Source organism: Fukomys damarensis, unplaced genomic scaffold (genome assembly GCF_012274545.1).
Source record: "Fukomys damarensis isolate Sample0158 unplaced genomic scaffold, DMR_v1.0_HiC HiC_scaffold_15, whole genome shotgun sequence".
Classification (NCBI taxonomy): domain Eukaryota; kingdom Metazoa; phylum Chordata; class Mammalia; order Rodentia; family Bathyergidae; genus Fukomys; species Fukomys damarensis.
In genome coordinates this window covers 3,701,139-3,725,138 of record NW_022900927.1, presented here as the reverse complement: position 1 = coordinate 3,725,138, position 24,000 = coordinate 3,701,139, and the positions used below count along the sequence as shown (strand labels likewise).

Below are 24,000 nucleotides of genomic sequence, written 5' to 3'. Positions count from 1 at the left end.
TTGAGGCAGGGTCTCACTATGTAGTGGAGACTGACCTGGAACTCACTCTGTAGCCCAGGCTGGTCTCGAACTCACAGCGATCCTCCTGCCTCAGCCTCCTGAGCACTGGCATTACAGGCGTGTGCCACCACGCCCAACCTCTTCTGCTGGTATCTTGTTAAATGGTGGTTTAACCCATCTGGCTTGATTTCGTAAACTGATTTTGGAAGGTCTGCATTTAATTTCTTAGTGATACTATGAGGGGAGTGTTCTTTGTTTTGTTGTTGGGTTTTCTTGTTTTGTTTTGGAGACAGGGCCTCACTGTGTAGCTCAGGCTGGCCTTGAACTCACAGTGATCCTCCTGCCTCAGCCTCCCAAGTGCTGGGATCATAGTCCTGCGCCACAATACCCAGCTTCTTAGTGATACTAGCAGTTAAGTGACCTCTGATCATGCCCTCTATCTTACAGGCATCGAGTTGATTGCTGCATTCTATGGCTGCCTGTATGCAGGATGTATACCTGTGACCGTCAGACCTCCTCATGCCCAGAACCTGACTGCCACGTTGCCTACTGTCCGCATGATTGTTGATGTAAGTGCCAAGTGTACTTTGCTTTGTCCTCATCTCATGAAGCCCAGATTCGAAAAATTAAGGAGCCTTAATAATTTCTCAGTTTTATTGTATCAAGAAGTCAAGGTTTGGGCCAAGGATTTAGCTCAGTGGTTCGAACACAAGGTCCTGTGTTTGATCCCCAGTACCCCCGCCCCCCAAAAAAAACCCTTAAAAAGAAGTCAAATTTTGCTGGGTATGGTGGCACGTGCCTGTAATCCCAGCATTCTTGAGGCTGAGGGTCACCATGAGTTCAAGGCCAGCCTCGGCTACATAGTGAGTTGGAGACCAGCCTAGACTGTGTAGTGAGAACCTGTCTCAACGCCCCACTCCACCCGCAAAAGTAAAATTTTAGCTAGGCATGGTGTCCAATGTCTAGAATTCCAGCACTCTAGGAGGCTGAGGCAGGTGAATGGTAGGTTTGAGCTCGATGTGAGCAACTCAGCAAAACTTCTTTATTTTTTAGCTTAGCAAAACTTTGTCTCAAAAGTGGAAAAAGTAAGCTGGGTATGGTAGGCATGCTTGTAATTCCAGCATTTGGGAGGCTGAGGCAGGAGGATTGCTGTTAGTTCAAGGCCAGTCTAGGTTACATAATGAGTTTAAGACCAGCCTGAACTATTTAGTGATACCTTGTCTCAAAAAAGCAAAAAAAAAGGAGGGGGGGATTTAGCTCAGTGGTTCCACTGCTTGCCTTACAAGTGCAAGGTCCCAAGTTCAATCCTGGTGCCAAAAATTAAAAAAAAAAAAAAATAGTAAAAGGGCTGGGAATGAATTTAGTACAAAGGCTCTGGGGCTCTGGGTCCCATCCCCAGGATTACCAACAAAAAGTCAAATTTTTCTCATAAAATCTATCTCCTGTTCTTTAATCCAGCCAAAGTAACCATTGTTATTAAAGGAACTATAAGAAAATAGTTATTGGTGAAATATAGAATTGTGGATATTAATCATGAACATTAAGGAGGTAAAGCCATCATTAATAATTCTCCCTAAAACTTGTCCTCTTCTTCATAAAGCATGTTATCTGTCTGTTACTTTTCCTGTATAATAAGCAGCGTAATTTCACACACCAGACTCTTAAATTCTCCCCAGTATCAGATCAGTTTTATTCTAGTTTCATAAATTCATTTAGTTAGCATTAAAGATGTCCAAGTAGAGGTCAGGGATTAAGCTCAGTAGCATCATGCCTGCTTCACAAATGCAGAGTTCTGAGTTCGATCCCCAGGACTGCAAAAAAAAATAAGATGTACAAGTCTGGGTGTGGTAGCACACACATGTAACTCCAACATTCTAGGAGCCTGAGGCAGGAGGAACATAAGTTTGGGCTAATAGTGATTTAGTGACCCTGTCTTTAAAGGGGGCAGGGGGCTGGGCATATAGCTCAGTGTGCAGGCCCTATGTTTAATCCGTAGTACTGCAAAAGAAAAAAAGATGTCCAGGGGTTAGGGAACATATAGCAGTAGAATGCTCACCTAGCATGAGCAAGTCCCTCCATTTGATCATCAGCACTGCAGGAAAAAAGACATCCAAACTTTATTCTGGAATATGTGGTAAAGTTTTAAGAATTGAAATTAAATACATCTGTATTGCATCATATCCTCATGTATATTAAAGCACAAGGCAGTGTTGGCCAAGGGACTGAAAGGTTACAGAATTCTAATTTACTTATTGTTTGTTTCTCTGAGAGTTACTGTTCTGTTAGCAGCATAAAAGCAATGTTCATCATGATTGATTTTATTACACAGTTGATTCAGCCACCACTGCCTGCCTCACAAGCGCGAGGTCCTGAGTTCAATCCCTGGTACCAAAAACAAAAAACATGCAGTTGGTTTTTTTGTTTTGTTTTGTTTTTTGGTACCAGGAATTGAACTTGGGTCCTTGCTCTTGCTGGGTAGGCGGTGGAACTGCTGAGCTAAATCCCCAGCCCTTAAAAAAACACACACACAGTTTGATTCAAACAAATGCCCTTGTTATAAAGTGGGCCAGAGAAGTAGGGGTTTCTTTCTGTTGATCTGCATTTGCACACATCCCAGGCCAGGCTCGTTGTCTGCGGGACTTGCATCTGAATCCGTGTTCTGCGAGCTGTGCGGCATTCAGGATGCTCCATCTCCCTGCACTAAGCTACAGCACACACGGCTCCATACGCATTCATCTCACTCCTTTCCTTCCTAAGTGTGCAGAGGTCCTTACTGTCTTCTGGGCTTAATGAAATCTGGATTGCAGGATCCATTACTGAGAGAATAACTAAAATACTTAAGAATCACTGTTGTAAGCTACAACTCGTTGCTTGGAAAAAAGTCTTATTGTTTTGAGAGAATTAAGCATTACACAAAAATGCCAAGGTAAACTCCAATCCTGATCTTTGAAAAGTTAATATTTAGCAGCAGCCAGAGGTGCTTATTGCTGTCTGTCTCATTTCTAGGTCAGCAAAGCAGCCTGCATTCTTACCACCCAGACCCTAATGAGGTTACTAAGGTCCCGGGAGGCAGCCGCAGCCGTGGATGTGAAAACCTGGCCGACCATCATTGATACAGGTGAGAAGAAGTCCTTTCTCCAGAGCTGCTGCAGAAGCAACATTCATTACCTGGGATTTTCTACATTCTCATGCCAGGCACATTTGTATATCTTTCATGTTGAAGCATATTCCATCTGCTAAGGCAGAGAGAAAACCTTGCAAGCAGCAGAGTTGGTCTTGTTTTTTAAACTAATCTACCAGTCCATGTGTTTTAATTAGAGAAATAAGACCATTTACCTTTCAGAGTTATGATAGAAAGGTATGTGTGTATTAATTCCTATCATATTGTCTTTCTAATGTTTGATTTCTATTTCTCGATAGCTTATTTACTCTTCTTCTGTAGATAATGTTGCTTTAAGTATTTTCTGCAATTCTTTCTTTCTTTTTTTTTTTTTTTGGTATCAGGTATTGAACTCGGGTCCTTGCACTTGCAAGGCAGGTTGCAGAACCACTGAGCTAAATCCTGGGCTGCAATTCTTTATTTAAGGAAGATAAAAATTAATATTCATTCCGCTTGTGGGACCAAAGGACTGGACAGTAACCAAATCCAAAGAACCAGCTCATTCATGGTACTCCAAGAGTTCTTCAGACAAAGTATTTGGCCAAGCATGATGGTGCACACCTGTAATCCCAGCACTCTGGGAATCTGAGGAAGGAAAATCATAAGTTCATTCCTAGCCTGGGCAGTTTAGCAATTTAGTGAGACCATGCCTCAAAAATAAACCAGCTGGGTGTTTGCACACGCCTGTAATCCCAGCACTTGGAGTGCTGCGGCAGGAAGATCACCACAAGTTCGAGGCGAACCTGGGTTACAAAGGGAGTTCATGGCCAGCCTGCGCTACATAGTGAAACCCTGTCTCCAAAATCAGGCAGTCAGTCAATCAAGCAATCAAATGAATAAACTTAAGAAAAAAAAAAACTTTTTAAAAAATAAAGTATCTTGCTGTCCCTTTTGGTGTCATCCAAAGGTGGTTAGGATATCATGCCAGCTGTGACTGTATTTACATGTAGGGCCATATGAAATACTGGTATAGTCTAACCTTGACTTCTAGAGCCATCATAGTTGATACAACATTGGACCGGAAGTCAGAACACCTGGGTGTGAGCTTCACTAGCACTTGCTGCCTGTATAACCTTCACTGGGATGACCCTTTGCTAAATACTGCCTCCCTTGACTTTCATGATTTTTTGTTTATTTGGTTGGGGTTTTTTTTCTTTGTTTGTTTGTTTGTTTTGAGACAGGGTCTCACTCTTCCTGGAACTCACTATGTAGCCCAGGCTGGTCTTAAACTCACAGCCATCCTCCTGCCTCAGCCTCCCAAGTGCTAGGATTACAGGCATGCACCACCATGCCCAGCCCTGACTTACATGTTTATTGAGAAAGTCTATCCTATGATATGAAAATAATTTCAAAACTGTAACGTGTATGAATTTTAGGTGATATTCACTAAAAAAGGGCAGCCAGCCATTGTGGTGCACACCTATAATCCCAGCACCTGAGAGGCTGAGGCAAAAGGTTTATAAGTTCGAGCCCGTCTTGGTCATCTGAGTGACTTGGCCAAACCCTATCACAAAATGTAAAAGGCCCCAAGTTCCATTCCTAGAGCTGGCATTTGAAGAGCAGCACCTTGCTTATTACTATGCTATATTACTCCTTGCTAACCTTCTATTAAACAAATTCACCTGATGTAGATTTTGCCTCTTTATTTTTTCTAGCGGTATCCTCAACCCCATCCTTCCTCAGAGAGAAATTCATGAGCTGCTTGGTTCAGTACAGGAACCCCAAGCTTTCATAAATCCCAGAAGCTAAATTTAGCCATAGCAGAGCCACAGAAGACTAGTAGAAGAGCAATGGTTTTCACGTTCCAGCATGTCTAATGACCTTTGAGTTTTTTTGTTTTGTTTTGTTTTTTCATTGCAGATGATTTACCCAGGAAAAGGTTATCTCAGCTATATAAACCACCCACTCCTGAGATGTTGGCATATCTTGATTTCAGTGTCTCCACAACTGGCATGCTTACAGGAGTGAAGGTAAAGCAGTCTGGATGTATGCACTCACTCACCAAAAACTGGTCAGGTGCCCCGCTGCCAGAAATAGAGATGACCACTGCCCCTGAGACTCTGAGGCAGAGGCCTGCTGGCTGAACTAAAGGCCAGTAGGTGGAGGATCAAGGGTCCCTGCTATATTTAAATAAAAGCATTAGCTCTTCCGGAATAAGTTATTCCAAGGAATCTGTATTATGAAATGTCTGACCCTAGCATAGAAGCTAACTGATGATTTGAGTTCTAGTTAAGGTCATTATGTAATCACAGACTGATAGAAAGTTCATTATTAACTGGTGAACAGAAATGTGTTGCTCTAATTTAGATTTGGATTAAGTTATGAGGTAATAAAAATATGCATCACTAAAAGCCAGGTGTGGTGGCGCACGCCTGTAATCCCAGCACTCGGGGGGCTGAGGCAGGAGGATCGCTGTGAGTTCAAGACCAGCCTGGGCTACATAGTGAGTTCCAGGTCAGTCTCCACTACATAGTGAGACCCTATCTCCCAAAAAAAAAAAAAAAAAAAGCCTCACTTGAGTTTGGGGAATTAAAACTTCAGAGCTGTTTCTCTGTGTGTGTTATGCCAGTTCCATCCTGTTCCATGTTCCTTCCTTTCTAGATGTCCCACTCTGCAGTTAACGCTCTCTGTAGAGCCATTAAGCTCCAGTGTGAGTTGTATTCTTCTCGGCAGATCGCCATCTGCCTTGACCCTTACTGCGGGCTTGGCTTCGCACTCTGGTGTCTCTGCAGGTAAGGATGGGAAAACCAAAGAAACAGAATGTATGGGGTATACTTTGGGGCTGCTGTAACCAGCTCATCCTTCTTTTTGCTCCTTTAACTTGCTGTGGTTTTTAGTAAAAGGCTGTTTCTCTGAGTTGTCTGGTTTTGTCTGGATTCCCTTTTTCCCCTCTTCTGTTTAATGCTTTATATAAAATGGCACTTATTCTGTTACCTCTTCTGTGCTTCTACCTATAATCCTTGTTTTAGAAGCAAAGCCAGATGGTAGGATGATGCCTTGGGTGACAGCCAAAATATACCCCCTAGGCCTGGCAGGAAGGTACTGCAATTTGGTGGTGGCAGTGCCTGGAAAGTAGCGTGTTTGCCCTGCCAGATTGCTTCTTGAGGAATAGCACGTTCCAGCTCTTTCTGTCATCTGCCCCAGGGGCTTTATCTCAGACCTGTATTTTCACTTCTGTGGGCATTATGAATGCTTCGTAAATGAAATGTGGGCATTGTCTTCAGCTTCCATGTCCATGGTGTACATAGTTAAGTGTTACATTCTCTGGTTCAGTTGTTCTGTACTGGTCTGTCTGTAAGAATCAGTCGTCTTTGACACATTCCACCAGCTTGAACCACTGGTGGTGCACGCATGATGGTCTCATCAGGTCGCTTGTATCACCCATGATACAAACACTATAACTATCCCTTTTATTGATCTTTTTATTAATAAAAATAATGAAAAGCTACCCAATGGGACCATCATACATGTACCACCAGTAGTTCAGGCTGCCCATCTGTGAGACGTATAAATTATGGCCCCATTGTGAATGTGTTAACAAAACAAAAACAAATCATTTTGTGGTTCATTAAGTGTGATGACTGGGTTTTCACACTGTTGTGCATGAGAAGTATCTCCCTCAAACCTTGTTACAGTGTTGACACCTTTGTTATCTGACGTAGAAAGAATAATGAGGCTTCCCCAGACTTAGCTCTCCAGAGGTGACAACCGCAGTGCCAGTATATTTTAAATGCATGCTTCCTGAGCTCCTAATGATTCTAATCTATACAAGGATTTAGGAAGTTTAGACTTCATGTCTGCAGATTATATCTATGATAGGTGACTGTGCCATTCCTTTCTTTTTATCCTAGTCAAGCTATTGGAATTCAAGCCCACATAGTCCCTCTTTCGTATTGTTGCCAGCAGATTGTTACAGTCTTTGGCCTTCAGCCTCCAATGACTTGTGTCTCCAGTCTCTGCTCCAGTTGCTGGTTTTGCTCCAACTAAAACCGCCCTTTAGGGGTGTAATGTCACCCACTTCATAGTCCAGTTAGGCCCTTTCAGAGTTTGGCCCAGCCTTTGCAGCCTTACTCCCCCGTGTTCCCTGTGCTCCAGGATTCCCCTGGAATGCTGTTCTAACCATGCATGCTCTGTACTTCTCTGCCTGTGGATACTCTGTCCCTCTGCCTGGAATACCCTCCCTGTCCTCCCCTCTTCTAGCCACTCAGTTCTTCCTCATTCTTTAAACCCCAGCTCAGACGCCTCCTACTCAGTGACACAGCCACCCCCACCCACCTTTCTCATTTTGAATGAATCGCTCTTTATTCTACGAACTCATATTGTCCTTTATTCACAGCTCAGTTACCACACCTACTACAGTCTACTCTAATTTATGGTTACTATGTCTTGTGAGTTGCATAGGGACAAGGCTGATTCTTAGTGCTAATGTAACTGTCCACTGTCCTTCCCACGCAGTAAATATCTGTTGAATTGTTAGTGTTCTAGGATAAGGTGTCTAGAATGAATTAATAGTGTTCTCGCCTTTCTTCATTTCAGTGTCTATTCCGGTCATCAGTCCATCTTAATTCCTCCTATGGAGTTAGAAAACAACCTTTTCCTCTGGCTTGCCACAGTCAACCAGTACAAAATAAGGGATACCTTCTGCTCCTATTCTGTAATGGAGCTTTGCACTAAAGGGCTGGGAAACCAAGTGGAGGTGCTAAGGGTAAGTTTTAGCCACAACAAATAATCTAAGAAACCTGGGCTTTTAAGTTCTAAGAGGTTTTAGAGAAATGAACCAGGGCATGATAATAACAGAGTAGGCTTAGCAGACATACTTGCCTGCCTTTTTCTGGCCAGACACTTAAATGAGTATTTTATAAACTCAGGAAGTTTTAACTTTTTCATTTTATTAATTTAGTGTACTCTTTTCAGGATCTAAACAGATTCTTACTTTTTAGTGAAAAAGATGAGATTGGTTGGAAGCTGAATGGAAACGACTTCACGTAAAGATAAAAGGAAACTGTGACCTCCAGTAGAATTTCCCCCATAGAATTTGAAACCTCAAACATCTGAGATTGGAGGTGGCCTCAGAGATAAGGACAGTTCACTAAAGTGTGTCTCCAAGGATTCTATTTCTTTTCCTTTTTTAAAATTTAAAAATTATTTCATGTTTACAATACATAATGTTACCTTCGCCATGGGGAGTTGGTTCATATACATACTATAAGGAACATATTTCTGGCTATCATATGAGAAAGTCAGAAAATGCCGAATTATCTTTAATAGAGAAGTATGACTTCAAGAAGGAAAACAAGAAATGAGAGTAGATACCCAGGCTCTCTTAGTTCCAGCAGAGACCTAAGGTTCAGAAATGGGGAATAATAAAAATATATTGATGGGAAGCCCATGATTTTTAGATGAAAGAGGAAAAGAATAAAGAATGAGCACATTTACCCATGTAATGATTTTATTTTTTAAAATAAATTTTATTCCATTTCCCCTAATGCCCCCCCCATGTACAGAAGCTTTGTTTCCATTTTTCCTTCTATTTTTACTTTTTTTCTTGTCACTTCCTCCCTCCCCTCTTGTTCCCCTTCCCATTTGAACATTTTCTTCCCATTTCCCAACATCCATTATACAGTTTGGTCCTTATTTTCACTTTTGGTTTCTCACACCAGAGAAAGAATGTGGTATTTTAATAAGTGTCTGATTTATTTCACTTAAGAGTATGGTTTCCAAAAAAAAGTATGGTTTCAAGCAGGGCGTGGTGGCACATACTCCAATCCCAGCACTCAGGCGGCTGAGGCAGGCGGATCTCTGTGAGTTCGAGGCCAGCGTGGGCTACATAGTGAGTTCCAAGTCAGTCTCCACTACATAGCGAGACCCTGTCTCAAAAAAACAAAACAAAACAAAAAAATGAGTATGGTTTCAAGGTTCATCCATTTAGCTATAAATGTCTGAAGCTCACATGATAATGATTTTAGAAGACTGGTGTCTTGCATTTTCTTCTCTTCTGAAAGCTGCTTTTCTCTGCATATCTGGGAAAAAAAAGAGGGCTGGGGACTTAGCTCAATGGTTCCACCACCTGCCTGGCAAGCGCAAGGACCGGAGTTCAATCCCCAGTACGAAAGAAAAAAAAAATTCCTGGTCTTTTTTTGTTTAACCTAAGAGCAGTGGCTCTTCTCTGTTGACCCTGCTGCCTTAGCCTGTGTAATTCATGTCTTACAGACCAGAGGGATCAACCTCTCCTGCATCCGGACCTGTGTGGTGGTGGCAGAGGAGCGGCCCCGCATCACCCTCCAGCAGTCCTTCTCCAAGCTCTTTAAAGACATTGGTCTGTCCCCTCGGGCTGTCAGCACCACTTTTGGATCCAGAGTCAATGTAGCAATATGTTTACAGGTGATATCACCAAGTCGTGTTTGCTCTCATAGTTCTAGGCCTGGGCTCACTTGTGGCAGGACTTGAGGCTTTTTACTTTGCCTGCTCTGTACCTCATCTTACTCATCTGTAAAATGGATATGGCGATTTCATACTTCCCAAGGTGGGTTGCACACTCACTGAGTTACTAGGTCAGAGCACTGGGAGAGGCCGATAGACGAGCACCAGTGTAAATGCTTCCTCTTCGTAGTGTTGGTGTGGTGCGTGACAGTGAGCCAGAAGGCTTCGAGTCTTATTTAGAACACCCTATTTGGGTTTTATTTTTATCTGACCTGTTTTTCCATTTTTCTCTGTATTTTACACTTTTTTTTTTCCCAAATGAGGCACAAATAAACCTGCTCTCTTTTATTTCCTTTTCCAATCAGGTGGCAGCTTTGCCATGTTATTCTTCATGGGTTAATAACAGAAAAGGGACTAGAACTGAATTTGACTTTGTACAGACTAGAAGCTAATAAAGCAGACACAGGCATGGATGAGACTGAGTAAAAGAGAATGGCATATGTGGGTAGATACTTGCAGGTCCTCTGTGCTCATAGTTAAGCAATTCCAGGAAGTATTGTGGTACTTTTACCATGGAGCCCCACTGGGGCCTCTTGCTCTCATTTGGGGCTAGTGTTGGTTTTGAAAATCCCTGAACCAGACCTGGGCATGGTGGTGCACACCTGTAAAATCCCAGTGCTTGGGAGGCTGACGCAGAAGGATCTGCATGAGTTTGAGACCAGCCCTGGCTCCATAGTGAGACCCTGCCTTAAACAAAACAAAAGAAAATCCCTGGGCCAGAAATGGAAACCCTCCCTGGCTCGGTAATGTTTCCGTGCTACCGCAGCCTGTGATGAAGGAGAGGAAGGGAAACTAGATTCCCCAGGCTGAGTCACTTGTAGTTGTTAACTCCACCCTACCTCACTTGGTTGAAGAGAAAGTGAGCTTTCAAAATTGAGTGGCTAGTGCACATATATAGCTAAAATGCTATTTCTCAATTGGAGCATGTGAAATATGAAAAGATGGGCTGGGGATTTAGCTCAGTGGTTCCGGCTTCTGCCTCACAAGTGCAAGGACCTAAGTTCAATCCCTGTACCAAAAAAAAAGGAAACAAATATGAAAAGAAAGTTTATTTCAATTCTACATAAACATTTCACTGCTTTGATTTTCTTTAGGGAACCTCAGGGCCTGATCCCACTACTGTGTACGTTGATCTGAAGTCATTAAGACATGACAGGTATGCCACTGCCTATTAGCACTCTTAAGCACAGAGTTTACACCCTGAAAGCCCATATTTCCCCTTGTTCCCTTTATGTTTGGTTGCATCTTCCAAGAGGGGTCTGGGAAGAGGGGAGGAGCTCGTTTTTATCATTAATTCCTGAAAAGATTTCCATTTATAGAAGAAAGCTGTAATTCTCACAGTTGCTGCACTCTTCTTTAATATTAAAAATGTAGTACTATCTTGTGAAATTTGATACAAATTAAACTGAAATGATAAGTCACTTTCCTCTGAGAGTTTAAAAATAATATGAGACAGACAAGATCTATGGAGCAGAGCAGAATTTTATCTGAATTCCCTGGGTAGAAGCTTGCCTTCTCAGCTTAGATTTTATTTCTGTTCCAGTTGAGCACTGGCTGAGTGAGACTCTGCACCCTCTCCCTGAGCCCTACTCACGGATATCCTCTGATGTGTCCCAACCGGGGCCCCATCCTGCACGGGTGGCACATCACTGTGCAGTGTTCTTACTCTGGGGCCATTTGACTATGTCTGGAGGCATTTGGGGTATTACAACAGGGGAGCCACTACTGACATCTAGTGGGAAAGGGATGTTGCTAAACACCCTGCTGCCAAGTCTGAGAGACCAGTTAGGGGTGTCGGGAAGGCAGGAGATGTGGTGAAATCACTTTTAGAAAGGCAATGTTCAGTAACTTCTGTTCTTCTGCAGGGTTCGTCTTGTGGAGCGAGGAGCCCCCCAGAGTCTGCTGCTGTCGGAGTCTGGAAAGGTACTGTCTTCTGTGGCCCTTGGTGGGTGGGCTCTGCAGAGAGGTCAGTCACTGTAGACAGATCTGAAGCCAGACGAAATGCTAGTATCCAGGGCAAAACTTAATTGAAACCTGGAGATAATTCAACAGCTTCTGCTTAGATAATGCTTTAAAATTTATATGGGTATGTGTAGAAGTGATTTAAGGGAAGTAGATGCAACTCCCAAACCTGCTAATTATCTGAAACTAGAGTTCATGTTCTCCAAAATTGAAGTATGGATTCTAGGAACAACAGAGTTTAAGAGTAGGAAAATAAGGCTGGGAGTGGTGGCGCACACCTGTAATCCCAGCACTCAGGAGGCTGAGGCAGGAGGATCGCTGTGAGTTCGAGACCAGCCTGGGCTACATAGTGAGTTCCAGGTCAGTCTCAACTACATAGTGAGACCCCGTCTCAAAAAAACCAAAAAAAAGGAGGAAAATATTTGAGAGAAAGAAAGCTTCTGAGAGAGAGACAGAGGGGGACCAGAAATGGGTTGCTTTTCAAAGGTTTCATATGTTAAAAGCACCAATAAACTTAAGTGGGGGGGGTCATGTGGCAAAGCCATGGGGAGAGGCAGGTGCAGAGTGGAACAAAACTATAAGACCCAGTGGAAATTTACAAGATGGACATGAGGTGGGACAAAACCATGACCAACCAACAGTAAGATTACGAGTACAGTCACGCAGGTAATACTGATTAAATGGGGATCAAATGGGAAAATAAGTCATGTGCAAGGAGTTTCCTATTTAGAATATCACTGTTACTTATCTCTGAGGAAGTAGTACCTCTTTTCTTCTTTATAATGCTAACCAGTAAATGTGCCTTAATCTCCCTGTTGGCTCCTTGAGGGCTGGTGCTTTGAGGGCAACCCTAACTGCCTACAAAGATACCTAATTAACTTACCTATTTACAATAGGAGAGGAGAGTTGAGCCTTTTTAATTTCTAGTTTTTTAATTCAGCATTACTCTTCCTGACAAATCAGCAAAAGGCAGTGTTAATTACTTGAAAAATGGATGGCTGAATGGCACTTAAAAAGAGCCAGTTTTATTTTTAGGAATGTCACATGGAGAAAGCTAGAGGTGCAGATGTGAGTGTGATACAGTGTAAGATCAGGGGAAAATATAGCAGACTTAAAACTGAAAGAAGTCTGGCAGGATAGTTGAAGCTGGTGTGGTAACAACGCCTGCAGTCCCAGCACTGTGGGAGGCTGAGGCAGAAGGATGAGAAGTTTGAGCCTAACATGGGTACCTCAGCAAGACTTGCCTCAGAGTAAAAAACTACACAAAGGCTGGGGGTATAGCCCATTCAGATCATGGGCTCACTCCTCAGTACCACCAGTTTTTTTTTTAAAGGAAGGAGAGATCTGGCTAGGAGCAGTTGAGAGAGTACTGATCCCTCAGGACTGGGCCTAGTAATTCTGGAGGCCAGGCCGAGGTAAAGGGAAAACAAGGAGATCCTGCTGTTTCTGGGGCTGGGTGCTGACTCCAGTGTCACTCTGCTGTAAGGCAACACTGCCTGGTGGGTGGATTTTACCTCATCAGATCTGCTAGTGGAGTGCAAATAGGAGCCTCAGCAAACGCCCTGCAGGGCCTGGCCCAGGGCAGCCTAGAGGGAGCCACTTCTTCCCTTCCTTCCTGGAGATTTCACATATTTAAGCTCAGAGGACCACAGTGGGGCTTCTCAAATAACCTGAGGCTTTAGGTACCCCAGATAAAAAGAGATGCCGGGAGCAAGGTGCACGTGACCAGAGAGCCCTGGTTCTTCCTTTCCCATCTTGAGGAAGATCCCAGGCATGTGAGGTATTTTGCAACCCCAGGACTCAGACATCCTCTGTTCCCCTGCAGAGCCACCTCTGTGCTGACTCATCTGACTCCTCCTGCTCCTTGATAACGGCCAGAGTGGAATCTCTCAGTCCTGCCCTCCCTTTCTGTTTTAAGGGATTTTTACGTTCTTCTGTGAATGAGATAGGTAGTGAGAAAAGAAAGTTCCACGGCAGTTATGGTCCTGATCTGCAGCTTCTCATCACTCTAAAGAGTTGTAGATTGGTCCCCTATTTTGTTTTTTAGGGTGAATCTTATTAGACCTCTGGCCTCCACTGAACTGAGGGAGATTTAGTAGGATTCAGTGGCCCCGTGGGGCAGCCATGTAGGGATAGCCATTGCCCTTGTGGTACTCATCTCTAGCAGCTAGCTGTACATTTTCTAGAGGTCATGTGATTTAATTATTAAATAGATTTAATTTCCTACAGGTCGTTAGATTCCTAGAGGTTGTTACTACCCTATCTTTAGATTTTCCATTTGATTCTTAGATTTTGCCTGGAGTGAAAGTGGTTATTGTTAATCCTGAGACCAAAGGGCCTGTTGGAGACTCTCACCTGGGTGAGGTAGGTATAATTTTCAGTTTTACAGGGCCGGGGATTTAGCTCAGTGGTTCTGTCACCTGCCTCGCAAGCACAGGGACCAGAGTTCCATCCCCGGTACCAAAAGAAAAAAAAATTCAAGACTTCAGTTCTTACATCCTGAAAGCAGGCCAAGTGCATTTAGTGTTTTCTTCATAGTGAATATTCTTTTTCTGAAAGGTAGGAGACAAAAAGAAAGGAGATATCAAGACTAGAGTCAAGAGATGGTTTTGGTTCCCAGACTAGAATTAGTCCAAGATTTGTCCACTACAATTCACTTAGCTGGAAAAGAAACTGGGCAAATCCACCCTTTAATGGCTGAAACTAGAAGAAGCCACATACATCAAATTTTTTAAATTCATGTAATTATGTTCTGAAATGCATCCATTTTTGTATTAATATAAAAATACTCTTGAGCTGTGCATGACAGCGCACACCTGTAACCCCAGCACTTGGGAGGCTGAGAAAGGATTGCTGTGAGTTTGATGTCACCCTAAACTGCATAGTGACCTCAAGGCCAACCTGAGCTACATAGCAAGATCCTGTCTCAAAAAATAGCACCCCCCCAAAAAAAAATTCTAAAGACTCTTCTTCATACCAGTAGTTACATCCAAAGTACAAGGATGACGCTTCGGTATCTCTGTTGGAATCTGGGAGCAGGTGAAAAATAAGCTAGAGAGGCAGTGTGGCTCATGGCTAAAAGCATGAAGGTATGGTGACACATGCCTATAGTCCCAACACTCGAGAGGCCAAGGCAGGAGAGTCCCTGGTGAGTTCAAGGTCAGCCCAAACTGCATAGTGAGACCCTGTCTCGAAAATAGAAAGAAAGAGGGCCGGGGATTTAGCTCAGTAGTTCCATCACCTGCCTCGCAAGCTCAAGGCTCTGAGTTCAATCCCCGGTACCAAAAAAAAATAAAGAAAAGTGGGGAGCCATATTGTCACATATATATCAAGATTGGTGGAGGTTAGGCATGTAAAGTCTTTCTTACCTCATTGTTCTGCACAGAGCAAACAAAGTAAATGCCAGCTGCCCTTATTGTTGCAGTTGTGTTGTTAATATAGAAGTAAGCTTCCAACAAATGAAAATACTGTCCCAGGAGAATCTGTCTGTTCCTGGTAAAACGTGACCACTGTCCTTTCCTTGTAGATCTGGGTGAACAGTCCCCATACAGCCAGTGGCTACTATACCATCTACGACAGTGAGACTCTTCAAGCTGATCATTTCAACACTCGCCTCAGCTTTGGGGATGCTGCTCAGACACTCTGGGCTCGAACAGGATACCTCGGGTTTGTCCGCAGGACTGAGCTCACAGCAGCCACCGGAGGTATCTGCCACCTCTGTTCTGTAGTGCTGGCTGGCCTTCTACCCCCTGAAGAGTGTGGGGTATGGGCACAGTTGTCCCCTTCTGTGCTCTTGAACCCATAAGTGAATTTATGTTCCTTTGAAGTAATACTTGGGCCTCTGCAGTGTCTGAAGGGAAGTGCCCAGGGCCACCACTTGAGATCCCAGAAGTGGGCGTTAGAGGGCCAGGCAGTGATAGAGATGGCTGAGGGCACAAGGCTCTGGGCTCCGGGGGCACTGATACTGAACAAGCTCCTGGGACAAATGGAACATTTTTAGTTCTTCTACCCATGCATACCATTTTGGGAGCAGAAGGAACAGCCCTCATCTCTGGGTGTGGTGGTGCATGCCTATAATCCCAGTACTGAAGGCTGAAGGCCAACCTGGGCTAGAGAGTCCCTCTCTGAAAAAACCCCGTGCTCATCCCTGAAGAAGAGTTAATTCTATGGAACCATTCTGCTTCTCAGTGTTGCATATAGGCCTGATTTTTGGCAGGGATGTGGGGTAGGGTTCCCTGCAGTCATTCTCTGCCCACTTGGTTGGTCATGGCTTCCCTCCTGTATGCCTTCCCCCTTTCCTGAATGGCACTATCTGTATCGTACACTGAAGACCTGATACAGATAGCTCTCCGGATTTTAAAGTCTGGACTAACATGGACTGTACCATTCCGCCTTGGCCCCTTGCATCTGTGGCACCAGCGTCCATCATTTCCCCCTCAGAACACACATGAACCTGTTGTCTTAACTCCATCATTACGCTGCCTGCAGTATGTGACTGAACCATATTTTTCCGTTCTGTCAGAGCGTCACGACGCGCTGTATGTGGTGGGAGCTTTGGATGAGACATTGGAGCTGAGAGGATTACGATACCACCCCATCGACATTGAGACTTCAGTGTCTAGGATCCATAGGAGCATTGCTGAATGGTAATTTCCCCTGCACACACTGCTTTAGTGCTGATTTGAATTGATCTGGCTCACTGTGAACAGTGACGCATGCCGCAGTGCCAAAACTGATGGAGGCTAAAGCAGGAAGATCACAAATTCGAGTCCCACCTGACAGTTTAGCAAGACTGTCTCAAAATAAAAAGAGGGAGCCGGGCGTGGTGGTGCATGCCTGTAATCCCAGCACTTGGGAGACTGAGGCAGGAAGATCGCTGTGAGTTCGAGACCAGCCTGGGCTGCATAGTGAGTTCAGGTCAGTCTCAACTACATAGTGAGACCCTGTCTCAAAAAACAAAAACAAAAAATAAAAAGAGGGCTGGGGTTATAGCTCAGTATTAGAGTGTCCCTGAGTTTAATTGTATGGAAAAAAAAGTTCTGGTTAGCCATTTGTACCAAATACCCAAAGATGTGAATCTTCGTGGGGCTTAAGAAAGTAAGTAGACCAGCTCTCACCTTGGGGGTGTTGTTGGAAATACCATTCATTCTTCTGAGCCCTGAGCCCTGTGGGACAGGTTCTTCTTTTTTAAAGGACCCACTCTCATAATTAGAAGGCGGTAGGAGATAATCTGCCCCTAGGACATCAGTGTGGTATGGGGGGGAAGAACTATGACTTGAAGGTCAAAACAACCACTCTAAAGACTCAGCTCTCTATACTGCTTTCTTTCAGTAAAACGCTCTTTCCTACATTCTGATGACAAGAAGGATCTAATGAGCATATGTTCAGTAAACATCAGTGGGAAGCAGATGGAACGATTGGTGTTTCAGCCTCCTCCAATTCCCCTGTCATGGAGGGAATCCCCTCCACTCTTCCCTGATAAAGGATTATCCCATCTAAAATACCTTGAAATTTAAACTCTGGCTTTTACCCACTGGTTTTTGTTCTGGGTTCTCAACTGTGCAGAATCTGTCCAGTTTCTTTCCTCCCTGTTGAGTCAGTGTGTCTCTCCCCGGGTTTTTCCCCTCTAAGTAGCCACAGTTCACTCGTGCTTTCCAGACATTTCTTCATCTACAGATGTTCCTGTCGTGGTCAGAGTCTCCCCAGATCTGAGCAAGGCTGACTGAGATGAGAACATCTATAGGCAGAAGAGTTTCTGGAGAGCATGCAGGGAAGCTGGGTGCATGGCCACCTTCTAATTGTAGACATTTAACTGTTGATGTAACACAGTATTGCAGGTTTTTTGTATGTTTGTTTGTTTGGTACTGGGGATCAAGCTCAGGACTTGAGAGGCAGGTGGCAGAACCACTGAGCTAAATCCCGGGCCCTAAAAGGTTTTTTGTTTGTTTTTTGTTTTGGTACCGGGGATTGAACTTGGGTCCTTGCACTTGCAAGGCAGGCCACTGAACGGCTGAGCTAAATCCCTGGCCCACTTTTTTAATGATTGGAATCTTGTTTTTTTTTTTAGTACCGGGGATTGAACTTGGGTCCTTGCACTTGCAAGGCAGGCCACTGAACGGCTGAGCTAAATCCCTGGCCCACTTTTTTAATGATTGGAATCTTGTTTTTTTTTTTAGTACCGGGGATTGAACTTGGGACCTTGCGCTTGCAAGGCAGGTGGTGGAACTACTGAGCTAAATCCCTGGCCCAATGAGTGGAATCCTTAAAGGGGAAAAAAAAAAAAAGATTTAACACTATATATCAGCAATCAGGTCATGTATTGTGATACAGTAACCCATAGAGTGGAAGGTAACTTTCTACTTTGTGGTGCTTTTACATAATAGGGGACACTCATGAGGGAACTATGAGCACATACAGTGTGAACTAAGACAGCCTCTCTTCCTGTTAATATAAGAACACTATCATAAGTTAAAGCTCTTCTTTTGTAAGTAACAAAAACTCTTCAGGCAGTGGTACCGCCACCTACCTCACAAGTGCAGGGCCCTGAGTTCAATCCCAAGTAGTCCCCCAAAAAATTCTTCAGAAAAGCTAAGCAGGAGAGAAAAAAAAAGCTTAAGCAGAAGAAAGAATTAATGGGAAAAAAAAACACCTGGCCATCTCAGAAGTTCCAGAAAAGCTTTGACTCTGGGTCTCAGGACAGGCAGGAGGCCCAGGAGGCTGCCGGGAACTTCTGTCCTGCTTCCCAGAGTAGGTGGGTCTTCTCTTCCTGCATCCTCTCCTCCCTGAGGGGCTGTTCTCTGTGCCACTTTGAATCCCACGTCAACTCCCAGGAGATTGTGGATGGCTCAGCTGATCGGCTGTGATCATCTGGGCAGACCATATAGCACAGGTTGTTAGGATCCAGAGAGAAGACAGTTCTCAGAGAAAGGGGTGAAGTCTTGGTAGAGGCTGTAGAAGATGACTACTAGTGGAACAACACGTTAACTGATGACATTGACATTTCAGTGCTGTGTTCACGTGGACCAACTTGCTTGTGGTGGTTGTGGAACTATGCGGCTCTGAACAGGAAGCCCTGGATCTGGTTCCTTTAGTGACCAACGTAGTCCTGGAAGAGCATTACCTCATCGTTGGTGTTGTGGTTGTGGTGGACCCAGGTGTCATCCCAATCAACTCCCGGGGAGAGAAGCAGAGGATGCACCTCCGGGACAGCTTCCTAGCTGACCAGTTAGACCCCATCTACGTGGCTTACAACATGTAGCCGGCCTTGCGGACACCGTCCTGAGGTTCACAGAGACTGAAGACCCATGGCAAGGAGCAGGCTTTTAGATGATGGGAAGTATGCTGAGCTGGCTACATGACATCCTTCATCTCATTTTGTGGGATTCTGCAATGAAATAGCGCTCAAGAAAGGGGAAATCTGCGGTCGCAAATGAGAAAAATGTTAACAGTCTGTTAGACCTGAGCTTCAGCGTAGCGTTACTAAAGCAGTTACTTGCATGTGGCATTTTTTTTTCATCTGGTGTACATATTTGTATTTTTATCTAATGCCATTTTAGAATTTTGTAAGGGAGTTTAATGAATTCACATGAAGAGGTAGCCTGAGTTACACAGATTCCCCACTCTGTACTGTATTTTGCCACTTTCCCATAGCTAGATATTCTGTGGGTTTCCTTAACATGAAACTACTCAGCTTACTTTCAGTCAGCCCATGAGCAAAATTGATAACCCACTGAATATGCAAATTACTTTATATATATATATAATTCTTGACTGTAAAACATTTTGACCGGTGTTTCGGACATGTAAATACACATAATTCAGCTACAGAATTGAAATTGGCTTATATAATTACAACAGAGTGGAAACTTTTCTACTGTGAGAGAATTTCATCATTCTCTTAATGCAGTGTAATTGATTGATTAGATAACTAAAAAGTGCACATTGTCAGCAGATTTTGCTGCACATTGTTTTGTCTTTGTTGGCCGGTGTATTTCATAAAGTAAAGCTGCCTATATTTGTTTTTAAAGCTTGCATTCCTGGAATCAGCTTAAGCCTCTAAAATTTATCCTGTTTCTACGAAATGAAAATCTGAAGTTAAAAATCACATGTTAAGAAAAAGGTAAGGTGCATTAGATCTCACCCTATCCTAAGGAACCACAAAAGCTTGCTCTAGTCCTGTCTTTGAAACTGTCTTTCACATTTAGTGACTGTGACTATAGAGAATTTAGAATTTCCTCTTTCCTGTACTTTGTAAACTGCATCTACAGTTTATACATAGAGCTTGTCTTTTATTGAAAACTGAGGAGTGCCCCCCTCCCTCAGGTGGTGAGGGCAGGGAGCTCTCAGGCAAGAGTGATAGGCTGTAAAGTGGTGTCGGCCCTCACGTGGGACTGTAAGGCCAAATAACTGCACACCTCGAAACTGCCTGGTGGGGTTGCCCAAATAGCCAGGCTCATACTGAAACAGGGAAGTCTGACGTCTGAAGAAACTGTTGGAATAATTGGTGCCTAGGTCAAGCACACTAAGTGTGGACTGAATTTGGCCTCGGGCTCAGTTTCCTTTCTTCGATCTGATACTTCATGTATTTGAATATAATTAAATTTTATTATTTTTTTCTTACAGAAATATTTTTAAAAATTAAAACCTCAAAAGTGAAAAGAATTAACTTGTTAAATCAGAATGGTTTTCTTTGGCCCATTCTGATTGATCTATTATGTAAATATTTATTTAGACTATTTTAATAATACATATTATTTACCCCGCTGTAACATCGTGTAAACTAAATGTGTTTTTAAACAATTTGTAAGACTTGTAATTACCCTGAAAATAAGGTTTATAAAGCAAAGACCAGACCCGTCAGGAGGCAGTGCTCCGGGGCTGCCTTTGCACAGCTTTGTGGATCAGATCCACTTTCTCACTTCTTTTCACGTCGTCCTTTTTTCTTCCTAGCTCATACTCCACATTGGGAAGACCTTGAGATACTTCCAGTTCAGATCTCTTTTTTAACATTTTGGATGGAATTAATTTACACATGATGGAGGAGGTTCTAGGATGTACAGAAAAAAGCAAATGAAATCCCAGTCTCTAGCAATGGTCTGGTTGCAGAGAAAACAACCCACTTATTTGGGAAGTAATGTTAGTAAAACAGCTTTTAGTAATTCACTAACCAAAGCAGTGGAACCTGAGTATTAGTTTTATCTCCATAATCCCCAATTTCTAAGAAAAAAATTATAGGCAGCTTCAGTCCTATAAGTTAGGTCATCAGTACCTAGGGACTCATTGTCCACTATAAATGTAATAATGTGAACCTCACCTGTAATTTTAAAATTATAGTAACCACATTTAAAAACTGAAGAAAAAGGTTATATCGATTTTAATATATTTAACCCAGCATATCAGAAATACTGTTTCAATGTGAAATCAGTATAAAAATTATTAATGAGGTCTTTTCCATTTTTTTGTGTTAACAGTATATTAAGCACATCTCAATTTGGATTAGCTAGATTTCAAAGTCTTCAGTAGTCACGTGGCTAATGGCTATCATGTTGGACAGCACAGGCCTATACACATTCCTTCAGGTACAATACTCATCTCAGAGTGTGGCCAGCTCTCGTTACTTGGGGCTGATTACCCAGCGTCCTTGTTCCTCAGGCCTCTATCTTTAGTTTTTCCTTTCTGACTCACAGCTGCTTCGATTTATTTTTTATATGCCCCAAAGCCACTCTGTGCTAGTGGAAAAAGGTAAGCTGAGAGCTGTGTTTGGGGAGCCTTCTCAGAACTGGCAAAGAATCTTTGGAGGGAGAGCAGAGTCCTCTCTCAGCCCTGATGGTGTTTGTGGGTCATATGCATATTTAAGGTCTATCTTTAGGCCTCTCTTAAGGTCTGTTATAGACTTCAATAAAAATTTCTTTTTCTTTTGATGACACAATACTCTGCCCTTTCCTTAAGTAGAAGCTGTGTGGTAGAACTATTTAAGCATGCCTAAAAAGCCATTATTGGTAAACAAAAAACGCTGCAACATTTCCAGTCCTCTAGAACATACTCTGTGAGGGGTTTAGGCTATAAAGGAAGGAGGGCAATCAACGGCAAGCCCCCATCTTGTTAGGAGGAAGATTTTGGTCTGAAAATTTTTCAACCTCTTTACAGTCCTCAGCACAAGTAATTGAGGTAGATCAAGAAAGGGCTTGGGCCGGGATTTAGCTCAGTGGTTCCACCACCTGCCTTGCAAATGCAAGGTCCCAAGTTCGATCCCCTGTACCAAAGAGGGGCGCCGCTGTCTGAGGGAAATTCCTAGGCCCTAGAGATTCTTAGAGCTACACAAACTCCATCTTGTTCCTCATTGAGACCCTGGAATGCCCATCTTGCTAATTTCCATTAGCGAATCCACAATTGGTTATTGTTGCTGTTGTTGTTTAGTACAAGGGATTGAACTCGGGCCCTTGCACTTGTGAGGCAGGTGGTGGTGCAGATTGTTTTTTGTTATGGCGGTGGGGGTGTCCTGGAGATTGAACCCAGAGCCTTTGCATTAAACTGCATCCCCAGCCTTTTTTTATTTTTTGAGACAAGGTCTCACTAAAGTGCCCAGGCTGGCTTCAAACTTACGATCTTCTTGGCCTCAGCCACTTGAGTGTCTGGGATTACAGGCAGAGACACTGTGGCTGGTTTCCTCACTCTTTAATTCTTGCCACATAAAGGGCCCATTTCTCCCCAGTAAACCTAAATTCCTTCCTTCTGCAGTTGTGTTGCCTCAGGCTGTTTTGGGACCATCACTAGTCTAGTTTTTTTGTTGTTTTTTTTTGTTTGGTTGGGTTTTTTTTTTGAGACAGGGTCTCACTATGTAGTTGAGGCTGACCTGGAACTCACTATGTAGCCCAGGCTGGTCTTGAACTCACAGTGATCCTCCTGCCTCACCCTCCCCAGTGGTGGGATTACAGGCGTGCGCCACCATGCGGGGCCACTTGTCTAGAGTTTGAGTGTCACTCCTTACTTAATCCCTGGGCAGTGCTTGCTTAATGTTTTTGTTGAATCAACAAAGGGCCTGAGGCCTTAAATTTGTGTTAAGGTCTCCGCTCCAGGCTTGGTGCTGAATTTCTTGGCCAAATAAATTACAGTCCTTAAATATCCAGGAATCTCTTAGACTAATGTAGGAGGAGTCATCACCTCATCCTCAAACTCCAACATGATCTATGCCTTAGTGGTGTCATTTTTGTCATCTGCTTTGATGTAAAAGCAGGAGTATTTGTAGCAAGAAGTTGCAGTACTCCAAATACATAATAGGCCTTTTCTTATCATTCATACCACATTTCCGGTTTAGGTGTATGTAGATGGGCCGTATTATTTGTCCAGAGGAAGAGATTGTAAAGATATAAGAATAAATTTTTTAGTTCTAAATGCTGTTTTGTTTACTTTCTGTCAAGATATTTACCCTTGTCAAATTCAAACTATAGTACTGTGTAATTATGTATAAAGTTTTTTATTTATTTGAAATTAGACTAGATATACGTTTTAAAATTTAACATCTGGCTGGACAGTGTTCTATTAACTCATTGAATGTGTTTCCTTTGTCTTGTGTTAATAAATATTGATGCCTGATTGTGTTTACTTCCTCACACGTAGAGTGCGACCTGGGAGTTGATGGGTTCTGTGTGTTGGGGAGGTGGGGGACTGGAGTGGCACCCAGGACCTTGAACTTGTTAAGCAAGCATCTACTACTAAGCTGTGGCCCCAGCCTGCAGACTGACAGATTGCAGTCTTTACTTGGAGCAGTGAGACCATCACAGCTGAAGTGAGCTGAGATCCACAGTGGTGAAGGTAAAGGCGGCTGGGTCAGGGAACAGTGGTAGCGCTCGGAAAGGAAGGACGCCGTTGTCAGGACTTTGGAGTAATAATTATAGTTCAGCTTCCCTCTTGCCTTTGGGGCATTTGGTAGTTTTAATCTGTTGTTCACACACACACCAAAAAAAAGCAAAAATCAGCTGGGCATGGTGGTGCACACTTGTAATCTCAGCAGTCTGGGAGCCTGAGACAGGAGGATCCTGTGTTTGACCCTAGCCCAGGCTGTTTATCAAGGTGCTATCTCAAGGGGCGGGAGGTGGTCGCTAAGCATGTAGCTCAGTGTGAAAGTTCCGGGTTCGATCTGTAAACCCAATGTGGGAGCACTATTGATCATAAACTGATTTTCTTCTAATCTGTAATTAGGTTGTATTTCAGTTTTTCCAAGTGATATTTCATTTGTTCTTCTATTTCCTACATTTGATGTGAGAGAAATATAACCCCTCACCTGCTAGGTGTTAGATGGGCCGAGTTCATGCACCCTGAAATAGAATGAATTCCAAAGGAGAAAGGAGGTTAAGAGTAGGACCCAGGGATGTAACTCAGTGGCGCCCCGCCTTCCTGAC

At 43.4% G+C, this 24,000-nt stretch overlaps 1 protein-coding gene and 1 non-coding gene across 2 annotated transcripts in view; both read left to right on the top strand.

Moving 5' to 3' along the window:
- Positions 1–22,441, top strand: part of Dip2b (disco interacting protein 2 homolog B) — a 140,722-nt gene extending 118,281 nt beyond the window's left edge. Inside the window, exons 27-39 of the mRNA XM_033763889.1 lie at positions 118–149; positions 448–569; positions 3,007–3,118; positions 5,021–5,130; positions 5,762–5,892; positions 7,697–7,865; positions 9,371–9,541; positions 10,735–10,796; positions 11,506–11,563; positions 13,892–13,966; positions 15,129–15,306; positions 16,125–16,248; positions 18,608–22,441. Coding sequence (XP_033619780.1) covers positions 118–149; positions 448–569; positions 3,007–3,118; positions 5,021–5,130; positions 5,762–5,892; positions 7,697–7,865; positions 9,371–9,541; positions 10,735–10,796; positions 11,506–11,563; positions 13,892–13,966; positions 15,129–15,306; positions 16,125–16,248; positions 18,608–18,860 — 1,597 coding nt within the window. The 3' untranslated portion in view covers positions 18,861–22,441. The remainder of the gene's footprint in view (positions 1–117; positions 150–447; positions 570–3,006; positions 3,119–5,020; positions 5,131–5,761; positions 5,893–7,696; positions 7,866–9,370; positions 9,542–10,734; positions 10,797–11,505; positions 11,564–13,891; positions 13,967–15,128; positions 15,307–16,124; positions 16,249–18,607) is intronic.
- On the top strand, positions 6,713–6,819 carry LOC117286206. The gene has a single exon (XR_004517352.1). It is a non-coding gene; the product is annotated as a small nucleolar RNA U13 (small nucleolar RNA).
- Positions 22,442–24,000: the final 1,559 nt, after the last annotated feature.